Below are 12334 nucleotides of genomic sequence, written 5' to 3' on the forward strand. Positions count from 1 at the left end.
CAGTGAAACTTTGTATATTCTAGTTTATTTCTTTAGGAGAGTCCCAGAAATGGGATTAGTGGGCTCAGAGGCATAAACATTTTCATGACTACTGAAACACCTTGCCAAAATCTTTCTAGAAAGATTGCTACAATGCCATAAGCACATGAGATCATCAGTTTCAACATCCCTTCATCAGCTCTCCATGTCACAATCAAAAGGTGGTAATAGTTGGCAATTAGTAAGTTGTTTTTCTTTGCCATTTTTATTTAAATCTCCTGATACATCCTTTCAATTTTTGAAATTGAAGTTGGTTTCTTCCTTCTTTCATTTAGGTACATAAATGCTTATCTGCTTATTAAATATTCCCCTACTTCTGACTTGTATTTTACCTTACTTTTTCTCTTAAGAAATGAGAAAATTTTTATCTCGCAGAAGACTGGGGGTAAAGTGGTTGCAGGCTCAGTGGTTTTAGCAGCTCAATGTAGCGGACCTAGAACTTTCCAGCTTTCCACTCTGCCATCCTAGGCTTGTTGGCCTGTCCTCTTACACCGACTTGCTTCCTGATCTCAAGATGGGGCTGCACGTCTAGCTGCTGCATGTGGGCAGTAACACCCAGAGACTCAAAGACTGCTGAGTCTTTCTGAGAGTATGAATGTGTGTATGTGTCAATTTTTTTCTCTCTAGATTTTGGAATTAATAGTATAACAACTATGTACATTACATTCTCTCATAATTTTAAAAGTGCCTCCACATTGGTGGTTTATAATTCCTTTTTAAAATCAAATGTATTATGTTTATTTTAAAAACTTGTATTAACGTAACAGATAATACAAAATGGTGCACAAAACAAAAACTTCAAAGATCAAGGACTTTTCTGGGGGAGTGTAGGGGAGAGGGAAAACGGGTGATGGGCACTGAGGAGACACTTGTTGGCATGAGCACCAGGTGTTGTATGTAAGCCAATTTGACAATAAATTATATTAAAAAAAAAAAGGACTTATCATAAAGTGAACATCCACGTACCCATTAGATCAGGAAAAAGAATATTGCCAAACCCCCAAAGTCTCTATAATTGGGCCCCCCAAAACATTACTATTGTCCACCTACCCAAAGTAACCAGTATTGTGATTTTTACAGTAACTTGTTTTTCTTTATAGTTTTACCACCTATCTATACATGCATCCTTAGCACTGTAATTTTGCTCGCCTCCTTTTCACACTGTATTTGAATGGAACCAATTTGTATTTGCATCTATTGTCTCTCATTCAATAATAGTTTGGTAAATTCATCCACACTGTTAATTACTACTGTCATGTCTTCCTTTTTGTTGCAGTATAGTATTTCTTCATATAAATGTACTATCACTTTATTTATTTGTTCTACTGTTGATACAAATTTGGATTATTTCTAGATGTTGGTTGTAACAAATAATACCACGCACATTCCTTTACATCTCTCTTGGTGCTCATGGTATACCCATGCATTTCTCTACAGCATATAAAGATGAGTAAAAATGGTTCACTGTAGAATACACACATCTACACCTATAGTAGACAATGTCAAAATGGCTGCACCAATCTGTACTGCCATCATCAGCATATGAGTTTGAATTTTTCCATAGCTTGTCAACACTTGGTATTATCTGCCTATTCCAAGGCCATTCTGTTAGGTGTACAATGCTATCTGTGGCTTTAGTTTTGCATTTCCTTGGTTACTGAGAATAAGCATCTTTTTATTTATTTATTTAAATTTAAGTCCAAGTGAGTTAACATATAGTGTAATAATAATTTCAGGAATAGAATTCAGTGATTCATCGCTTAAATATAACACTCAGTGCTCATCCCAACAAGTGTCTGACTCCTTTAGGACCCTCACCCCTTTAGCCCTTCTCCCCACCCAACACCCTGCCAGCAAGACCTCAATTGGTTGTTATGAGCATTTTGTCACATGTTTAAGACACCTGGAGAGCTTCTCTTGTGAAATGTTTGTGTTCTCATGCGCATTTTAAAAAATCAGATTTTCTTTTTCGTGATGACTTATAGTATTCTTCATAAAAAGCCCTGTTTTATACACACACACACACACACACACACACACCCCTATATTTTCCCACTCTATCTTGCCTTTTCATTCTCTTCATGGTGTTTTTGATGAACAAAGATTCCTTTCATGGTTAGGTTTCCTCTAGTTTCCTGGTTAATGTCTTTCCCTATCCAGAGTTTGTTCAATGCTTAAATTAAAAAGTTCAAGGATGCTTCTGCTTTCACTCTGACATGGGCCCGAAGCATCCTATCTTCTGGAGAGCAGAAGACTCAACAAAAATTAAAATAAGGCAAATGGAGGGCTCATCTATAAAAGTATTATACATTTGAAAATGACAGGATCAGTAAAAACGTGACAGTTTAAAGGTGAAGCGAAGCTATCTGGAAGTGGCTCATTACAAGTATCTAAGCCTGGAATGCCACAGTAAGCTATTATACATGTTATGTATAGAACATTTGTTTTAAACAAGCATCTTTGGATATTGGTTGCTAGCTGAATTATTCTGTCACCAGAGATTCATCTCCATATGATTAAATTCTCTGAAATTTGCTGAGAGTTTTTGCGGCCCAGCATGTGGTCATTCCTCATTTTTTGTATAACAACATTTTTTTTTTTTAATGTAAAACACAGATATTGAAAAGAATGTTTATCCTGTACTATAAGCATAGATGACCACAGTCTAGCTTCAGAAAGTGGGATGCCATAGCTACTGCAAGGGGCTGTTAAACTCTGATTCACTCTACTTCTCTGGTCCCGCCTTTTGGGGTCTCAACACAAGGGAACAAGAACACATTTGGGCCCTCCCAACTCTTTGTGGACCCTGAACTTTGATCTCTCTGTCCCCCTGGGTTTCTCAGGCTGTCATCCTCTGCTTCTGAAGCACCCCACTGTGGAAGTGGCAAATACCACCTGAGAAAAAGTAGTCATAAATGTTGGGCTCACCCTCCTGAAGTCTCTGTCATTCCCTGGATCTTGAGCCAGAAATGCTTCACTATCTTGTTAGTTCTCAAATGCTTCATGCAGATTTTAAAAATGTTTTCCCTAGCATTTCTAAGTGTCTTCAGTGCAAGGGCTGGTCCCAATGAACAGCTCTGCTATTAACACAGCACAAGCCTGATAGTCTTGTTTCTTTTATTAAATCTCAATTTCAACTTATGGAAGTCTTCACACTCAAAAATGCTTTTCTATGTATATTAAGATCAGAAGCAAGATTTCCCAAAATGTTTTTTTTTTTTTTAATTTTTTTTTTCAACGTTTTATTTATTTTTGGGGGGACAGAGAGAGACAGAGCATGAACGGGGGAGGGGCAGAGAGAGAGGGAGACCCAGAATCGGAAACAGGCTCCAGGCTCTGAGCCATCAGCCCAGAGCCTGACGCGGGGCTCGAACTCACGGACCGCGAGATCGTGACCTGGCTGAAGTCAGACGCTTAACCGACTGCGCCACCCAGGCGCCCCCCAAAATGTTTTATATGGCACTAATTATGAAAGATGCTTTTTCATGAGGGAAAAAAAATTAAGGGTTCGATTATGAAATCACTTTGAGTAACCATATTTATACACTAAGTTTAATGACTCACAAAACAGATTAACATTTTAAAGGTTCTGAATGTCCTACAGAGAAGAAAGTTGTTTAATTTCATTTAGCACAAGGTTTATCAAACATGGAGAAACATACCTTGAAAAATACACATTAGAAAACATGAGGCACTTGGGTGGCTCAGTCAGTTAAGTATCTGACTCTTGATTTTACCTCAGATCATCTCATGGTTGGTGAGTTCGAGCCCTGTGTTGGGGGATTCGACAGCAGCGCCTGCTTGGGATTTTCTCTCTCCCTCTCTCTGCCCTTCCCCTGCTCATACTCTCTCTCTCTCAAAATAAATTAAACTTTTTAAAAAGTTAAAAAAAAACCCATACCCATATCTTTTAATATTTTTTCTTCTGCATTTCTCTGGAAATTTTAACTGTTTAATCTTTTCATTCATAAAGACTTTATTTAGGTAAAAAATGAGTTTAAACTATTTTTCCAAACTACTAAACCAAAATGGCACCATTGTTGAAAATAAGCTAAAATGTATTATCTGACTCTCTCTCACAAAATACCATGCCTAAAATACCTATGAAAGACCATTTATTTTAATAGGAAAATTTATAGCAAGAAGCACATTAAACTCATGTATGCTCCAAGTACTGCACAGAAATAACCACTTCCAGCTGGTCTCCAAACTAAGTGACATAAGAGGTCTCCTCAGTTAAGTCTAATTCTGAGGTAGCATATATTAAAAACCAGTTATAACACATAAGCCATTTAGAATACAATCCAAACACAAGTAGAATAAGTAAAATTACACCTGATATATATAAAACTAGGCGTATAGGAGTAAGAACTAATGAAGAATCAAGATAGCCAATCTCGTGTGTTAGGAGATGCTGAGGTGTGCCCTAAGAAGCAGGATTTATCTGTGTACAAGTAATAATGGAAACAGACTTTTAAATAACTCACTAAGCACTTAAAATATTTTAATTAAATTTTAAATGTTAATACAAATTCATGTTTGCTAATCATGATTATTAACACTACTAACACTAGCACACTAAGGTGGTTGCCTATAATGGGGGAAGAAGGGAACAGGAATGCAACACAGCTGTAAGAGGGATTAATAAATAACATTGAGATGCTCCATATAAACCAGTGGTGATGTGCCATGATCTAAGGACTGCGATCATGCAGCCCTCTAAACAGGAGGGTCCAGATGTGGGGGAGGCTTACAAAAAAAGAGAATGAATGGGAAAAAAAAAAAAAAAAGAAACAGGGTTACATGCAGAAGGTCAAATTAGGACAATGACAAAGTCTGAGTTTCAAATTACCAAAGGGAACACAGAAAACTGAGCAGCAGAGACAAAGTTTAGATTTATAGTTGCATGCAGATAAGAAAAAAAACAGTGAAAAAGCCTTTAGGAAATGTGGGAAGTATAAGAAAAAAAATGAGGAGAGAAGTGAAACACTTGTTTGACAGGAGGAAGAACTGTGTTTACAATGCCAGAGGATGAAAAAAAAGTAAAGGCAATGCAAAAACACATTAGAAATCATCAAAGAGTAAACTCCAAGAAATAAAACGAATTTTGAAAATAAAACCAAGAACTAGTTAAAATTAACATTAAATGAAATAGAAATGTTTGATTCTAGCCTTAACCAGGCTAGGAAGTAGAAGGGAAAGGAAGTCTTGGGGGAATAAAAGCATATGGGAAAATTTAACACGAAGAGTATATGGGCATGCAAATAACTAAAATGGAACTGAAATAAACTCTAAATATCTGGAAATACATGTACCAGTATAGCAGTCCTAATGTATAACTGTTAAGACCTTTATGAATTTTTCCACAATGAATTATCTGTTCAAAAAGATCCAACGATGGGTCTTATATTTAATTCCATTCAAACAGCTATTAATATAGGGGCAGACATAATTAGGCGCTTATTCCTACTTTAGGTCACTGTATGTTTTGTAACTTATTTCAACAATATCTGTTTTTTCTCACCATTTTAAATTAAGTTACTCAATGATCTCCGTTAATTTTCTTGAGGCAGAAGCTCCTTACATTTTTGTAGAATGAATGGGTTGAATACATGCAATTGGGATCTTTCCGATAAGAGATCTATGTTCAGAAGTCTCCAGGGACACACAATACCTAAAAGCAGGGAGGAAGTTCCCACCCTTGTTTTTAGATAACAGTGATGACAACTGTCATTATCCCAGATTAAGAGACCAAGACCACTTAATGTGATTATCCAAAGGGATACAGTTATTCTTCTAACTCTTTAACATACATACCATATTTCTGTAATGCTCAGTTCACAATCTATCTTTACTGGCACATCAACGTTGGGTGACACCTTCACAATGTGTTTAAACTTGCTGGTCATCTTTAGAAAGGATGCCAAAGCAAAAAAGCCAATTTGGCAGCAACTGTGAAAATATGTGAATGTTCTACACATGGCCACTAAAACAGATCCCTCAAAGACAAACTCCTCAACTCTCTTTGTAGCTCTAAAATTAGGTCCACCATTTCTGTGTACTGCAATCACTCCAAAAACATTTCATGCTACTTACTGTAAGGTGTATCGGTCTGCTAATAGTCTAAGTTTGGTGAGAACAGATGATACAGAAAGCTTCTCTGTGTAAGAAATTGGCTTGATGAAAAAACTGTATTAAGGCAATTTTGTCTCTAGCAAAGAACAATATCTGCTATGAAGGAGGCACTTGAGGCCAAGGTATAAAGAATACAGCAGGGTTGTTATTAAAAAATGTTAAGTATTAGTAAAAGTACTCCTCAGAAGACAATTAAGTCTACAAAGGGACATGTCTATTCTGATCATATACCCCATTTTTAGCTCTTCACTTGGTAGAAGACATTATTTGATGTACAATATTCCTTTCATCTCACACAGGATAGATGCCTACAAAGTGAAAACAGGAGTAATTCACGCACCCACTGGGCTGCTTCCGGCTCCATTTGGCACTGTGAGGTCTGAAGTGCTCAACATCCCACCTAAAAACGTTACAGAGAGAAGAGAGAGGGCAAAGAATGAATATGAATTGGTTCTCCTTATCTGAATGAAGTAACCTGCACTCCTTTCCTAAAAAACAAAAACTAGCCTAATCTGAATTTGGCATTACTGTGCAATATGATGTAGTTAAATGTGTGTGTGTGTGTGTGTGTGTAAGCTCACCTATCAAGCTCTTAAAGTGTATGCCTTCCTGTATCAGTATCAAATAGCAAAATGATGAGAATGGGGCAGTGCTAATGGAGTACTAGTCAATCTAGGATTTAAAGGAGAGGAGACACTGCACTGCAAAGTGTGAAGAAGTAAATGCACTGCAAATTTTTGCTGAATTAATGAACTCTAACTCCAATCAGGTAGATCTATTCTCAGTATTTTTAACATGACTGGCTCACACCCAAACTTCAAGTCTTTGCTCATGATATGCTAATTAAATTTTCTGCCTGTCAAAGTATGGCTTTCCTATAATAAGGAAAATTCTAGATGGCAAATTCTGTAGTATCGTTCCACTGTGCCTGAAAGGATGTTAAAGAGCCCATATTAAAGTTTCAAAAATACTCTTTAAAATGGAGCCAATTATGTAGCAGTGACTCTTGCTCATCAAAGACAGAAAATTACGAGTAGCAAAATAAGAAACTGCTTATGTTAGTAATTCATTTTACCACCCTTCCTGTGAAAGAATCAGCAGAATAGGTATTACTACATACCTGCACTGCCAGTACTTGGTGGTCTCTGAGGGACTCCAGGGGACACATTTCTGTGTAACGTGGCTTGAGGTGGAGAGAGCATGCTTGAATCGGCTAATGTTGAGCTGGCTGCCAAAGACGGGGACACAAGTGAACTCCCTGGGTTAGTATAGGACAAAGCATTAGGGCTGGTCACAGGGACTGTGACAGACATTGAGAAGTTTTGAGGTGGTAAACCAGGCTGTAAATAAAGAACAAGGAAGAAAAAACTGTTAGTTTCATTTTCATCTATATTAAATGTAATAACTTACAAACTTTCATGTGATAAAGTAACTCTAGTTATTAAAATTAGAGGAAGAGGATAGTTTCCTACTAAATTTGCAGATTCAAGCTGCTTTCTTTGGAACTGTATTTGAACATAAGTATGTTTGACATGAACCTTTTCAATTTCAATATTTATATATGAATACATATATGCTAATACATACATAATTTCAAATATTCAGAGATGAAAATTAAATGTCAGAAACTGATATTAAAGTTGTGTTGTCAAATTCAGACATAACAAAATATATCACTGTTACCAAGTAAGCATAAAATTAGCACTTTAATAATGCAAACCAGTTTAGGAACATTACATTTCTATCAGGCAACTAACAAGTATAACAAAAGGGGAAAAATATGTACACATATTATGAACTTATTACACCAAATGTGGGACATTATAAATAAGCCCTAGTTTTATTTAATTGACTGACAGTCTTAATGGACAAACGAAAAATAAAAAAAATCAAGTTATATATACACAACGCAATGCAATCTGAGTATAATGAAAATGCAAAGAAACAATCTACACAGGAAAATTACTACTGACAACCTATCATCTTTAAATTGTATGAAGATTAAATTACAAATATTATAAATACTATCTTCTTTTCCTCCTAAACATTCCACACACCCCCTTAAAATAATATTTCCTATTTCTTCTGGCATTTCCTCCATAGATCACATACAGTATACTTGTGAACCATGAAAATAACAGTTCTCTTTATAATATCTCTATTATAGAGAAAGGAAAAAGGTTTCCTCTCCCCATATTTTAAAACAGTAATTGCAAAGACTGGTAACACTGCTAATTCAAAGTTGGAGAATATAAATAGTTCATGTACTCTATTCAATAGTAGCTTATTTCCAATAGTAGTTACAGTAATTCATTAACTGATATAAAACAATGGATATATGATAATTTTTTTCAAAGGTAAAGCAATTTTATTTACACAATATTTTTGCAGCTTAACATTAACTACAAAGTCACCAACATCCATATGAGGCCAGAAGGGATTTAATTGTTTGCTGTTTTGTTTTTTAAGAATAATAAATGGTATCAGCACAAAAATACTTCCTTAAACTTATTTTTCATGAGCTTCTTATAATAGAAGATTACTTTGAAAAAATAATCCATGATGTATACTTTAAGGCATACTTTTTAAGAGAATTAACTCTGATAATAAGTAACTCTGAAATAAATATCAGCATTGGAACCAATTTGTCCCATGAAGCCTACAATACATCTATAACATTAGAAAATCAGATCCAGAATAGCTATCTTAAGCAGCTCTCCCCAATGAGCTTCCCATGAGAATTCTTTCAAGAACTATCAAAGGAGCATGAACTCCAAAAAGTACTGGTTGCCATGATGGTTACATGTATGAGCACAGAAAAATGTTAAGCCAACTATTTGTTCTGCAACCAGCTTAAAAACATTGCTTCCTTAAATTAAAATTGAGCCAAGGCTTTCTTCCTCAATATGTACACTATAAGGAAAGACCAGGAGTTTGGACAGATTTTGTTAAATACTTTTGGGACATTACAAAGAGCCAAAGGGTAAGCTACTACTATTATATCAACTATACAAAATAATTCAAAATAATTCTGAAACACCAAATTTGTAATAAATCTGTTACAGATTTTATAGTCTCAAGATCAATTTAAAATACATGTAATATTTTTCAAAAGTCATGAGTGGGAAAGGGAAATCTTATATGCACCTTGTATTTACAAATCATGGAAATTTAGAGCTAGAAGGGACCTTAAAAATTACGTAAACCTGGGGTGCCTAGGTGGCTCGGTTGAGCGTTCGACTTTGGCTCAGGTCATGATCTCGCCGTTCATGAGTTCCAGACCCACATCAAGCTCTATGCTGACAGCTCAGAGCCTGGAGCCTATTTCAGATTCTGTGTCTCCCCCTCTCTCTCTCTCTCTGCCCCTCGCCCCCCTCACACTCTCTCTCTCTCTCTCAAAAATAAACAAACATTAAAAAAATTTTTTTTCTTTTAAATTACATAAACCAACTCATTCATTTTATAGATAAAAGAACTGGAATCCAGGATGTTTAGGTGCTCTACCCAAAGAGAGAGCAGGGGATAGTTAGAACAGGGGATAAGAAGTAGAATTTGGATTAGGATGTTCTCTTCACTTCTATGTTTAAAGACCCTGAACATGCACTATTATAAGACTATAACCAATTTATTTTAAAGTTCTGTGAAACCAAAAAAAATTAATGAAATTTCTTCCTCTTCTACTTACTGGTGTCATCACCCACTGTGAAAATAAATAAGAACTGTGGCCAATCTCTTCATGCACAAGATAAAAGCACAAACCATACTTTCGTACTCACTGCGATTTTATGATTCCGCATCATATTATCAAATTCCTCATTAATTTTTTTATATTTTTCTTCTGTATGTGGAGTTAGCACATAGGAAGTATCAGGGTCTGGGCTGTCGCACCCTCTGTGTTCCTTCTTGTTCAGAGCCTATATAATGAAGTTAACAAAAAGGATCAACAAATAAAAAGTAGAGGTAAAGTAAAAGTACTTACAGGGCCTCGTTTGAAAATAAAATCACTATCTTCATTTAGTTTGCTGAATCTGTCCTCCGAGAGTGGACTGTGCTCAAAGTAATCGTCAGCATCAGGGCTCTCACAACCATTAAGGCCTTTCTTTCTTAAAGTCTGAAATACAATTGGAAAATTCACACACAAATGACACTAACTTGCCATGAGTTTTTTGTAAAATTTATTAAGAGAGCACAGACTGAATGAATTATTACAAGAGCCACTGAAATGGTTTTAAATGATCACAAATGTATACTCTAATCCTTCAAATAAGGTAAACCTTAGATATAAGCAAAATGAATGCTCCCGCTGTACATTAAGAAAAAAAAGAATATTTACTTGTTTGGATTGTTTCTTCCCAAACTTCCTAGAGAATACTAAATTACTCACAGCTCTGAAGTTATAACCTGAATATGATTGCAGCCTGATCAACATATCTGACGGGGCTAATGAGTATGAGAACTGAAATAGAAATGTATCAAAATGATGCTCTGAGAAGTTATCATAGTACCTTCATAGAATGAACATTTCAGGAACTTCAACTATTGAAACTGATTTTCACCTGAGAGTCTTTTCTATTCACCAGAATTAGCACCATATTCCAATAATTTCATTCCTAATTTGTTCTTAAATACTATGATTTTCCTACCTAATCTTGAAGCATAAAAACCCAAATACTTATTTACATAAGACAGTAATGACTCCCTCCTTTGCAGAATGTACATATTAGTGATTTTCCATATTTTTAAAACTTGTAAAAAAAAAAAAAAAAAACAATGTTGTTTAGCCTCTAGCTTTCCCCCTTTTGCTAGCTCTTTCTATAGAGCTTCTTCATGGGCTGATCTAATCCACTGAATTGACTTTCTGGGGAACTTTCTTAAGTGTTACCAAAGTACCTCCTGGACTCTATGTTGACTTCTTTTTCTGCTTACTTTGAGGCAAAAATATAATGAAGAGTTGGTTTTCTGATTTTTAATTTTTTTTTTTTCATTAAAGTCACCAAGAAATGACTTGTCCATCCATTTAAATGAGTAACTTTAATAGCAAGGGCTTAACAATCTGATACATTAATTTCCAGAATTCCTAAATTTTTAAAAATCCTGATGGGTCGTATTTTAAAGTAGAATTACTGAGTTCAATAGCTTCAATAGCTTTGAGACTTGTTGATTTTCCAGCCAACACAAAGAAGTTTCGGGAAGTTAAAATTTTCTAAGTAAATTAACAGAGTTTATTTGATTGGGAAACAAAGTTTGATCAATAGACAAGTACTAGATAAATTTGTTAATAAATGATTATTTAAATTAGATGTAAGGTATACTTTTAATTAAGTCATAATAATAAATCTTGATATCCTTTATTTTTTTTAATACTTTATTTATTTTTGAGAGAAAAAGCACAAGTCGGGGAGCGGCAGAGAGCGAGGAGGACAGAGGATCCAAAGCAGGCTCTATGCTGGCAGCAGCAAGCCTGATGCAGGGCTTGGGCTTGAACTCATGAACTGTGAGATCATGACCTAAGCTGAAACTGAGTTGGAGGCCCAACCGACTGAGCCACCCAGGCGCCCCTAAATCTTGGTATCTTTTAAAACATGATTTACAATAATTATGCTTATTCTATAACTTTTTTTCTCAAAAGAATATAAATACACAATAGTTTAAGCTTCAAGAATTTTTTTCTTGGTTTTTCTGTAGTCAAATTATTATTTCACCCATTTATTATCATCATCATCATCTCTTTAGTCAACGTGACTTTGCTTTGCTGAAAGAATCCTAAGAAATCCTAAGTGCAGATGTTAACTTCTCAAATGACTTGGCATGCACCAGGAATCCCATACACCAATATGTGAAACTTCCACCACGACATAATCACTAAGCATGAGCACAGAGCAAACTCTACACCTATTTCCCCAACATTGGCACCATTGCTCTAAGTTCTCTGGGTCTAACTAACCACACGAACTGTTATGTGTACTTAGCCATAAAAGGTCCTGGTGTTTAGAACTAAAGGATGGAGACATGTATTCTCTCCTGTTCATGGTAGCAAGTTCTGCTTGCCAAAGCTCTGCAAGCTGCTATCAGCAATGAAGATGTTAACACTCAGAATGTTGGAACACAATGAACTCATAACCTACACAGCCCTAGAAACAAAACAAATATAGTTGATGCC

At 35.6% G+C, this 12334-nt stretch overlaps 1 protein-coding gene across 8 annotated transcripts in view; it reads right to left on the reverse strand.

The window, feature by feature from the left end:
* Positions 1 to 12334, reverse strand: part of MEF2A (myocyte enhancer factor 2A) — a 165487-nt gene that overhangs the window by 28363 nt on the left and 124790 nt on the right. For 5 of the 8 annotated variants that reach the window (XM_086711421.1, XM_086711420.1, XM_086711417.1 and 2 more), the window contains 3 exons: positions 9951 to 10088; positions 7295 to 7514; positions 6515 to 6574 (listed from right to left, as the gene is read on the reverse strand). In XM_086711421.1, coding sequence (XP_086567547.1) covers positions 6515 to 6574; positions 7295 to 7514; positions 9951 to 10088 — 418 coding nt within the window. Of the gene's footprint in view, positions 1 to 6514; positions 6575 to 7294; positions 7515 to 9950; positions 10089 to 10153; positions 10286 to 12334 lie in introns of all 8 variants that reach the window. The other 3 variants (XM_025919459.2, XM_025919460.2, XM_086711422.1) reach the window with 2 other exon arrangements.

This window comes from Puma concolor, chromosome B3 (genome assembly GCF_028749965.1).
Source record: "Puma concolor isolate L17-30 chromosome B3, mPumCon1.1.hap2, whole genome shotgun sequence".
Taxonomy (NCBI): Eukaryota; Metazoa; Chordata; class Mammalia; order Carnivora; family Felidae; genus Puma; species Puma concolor.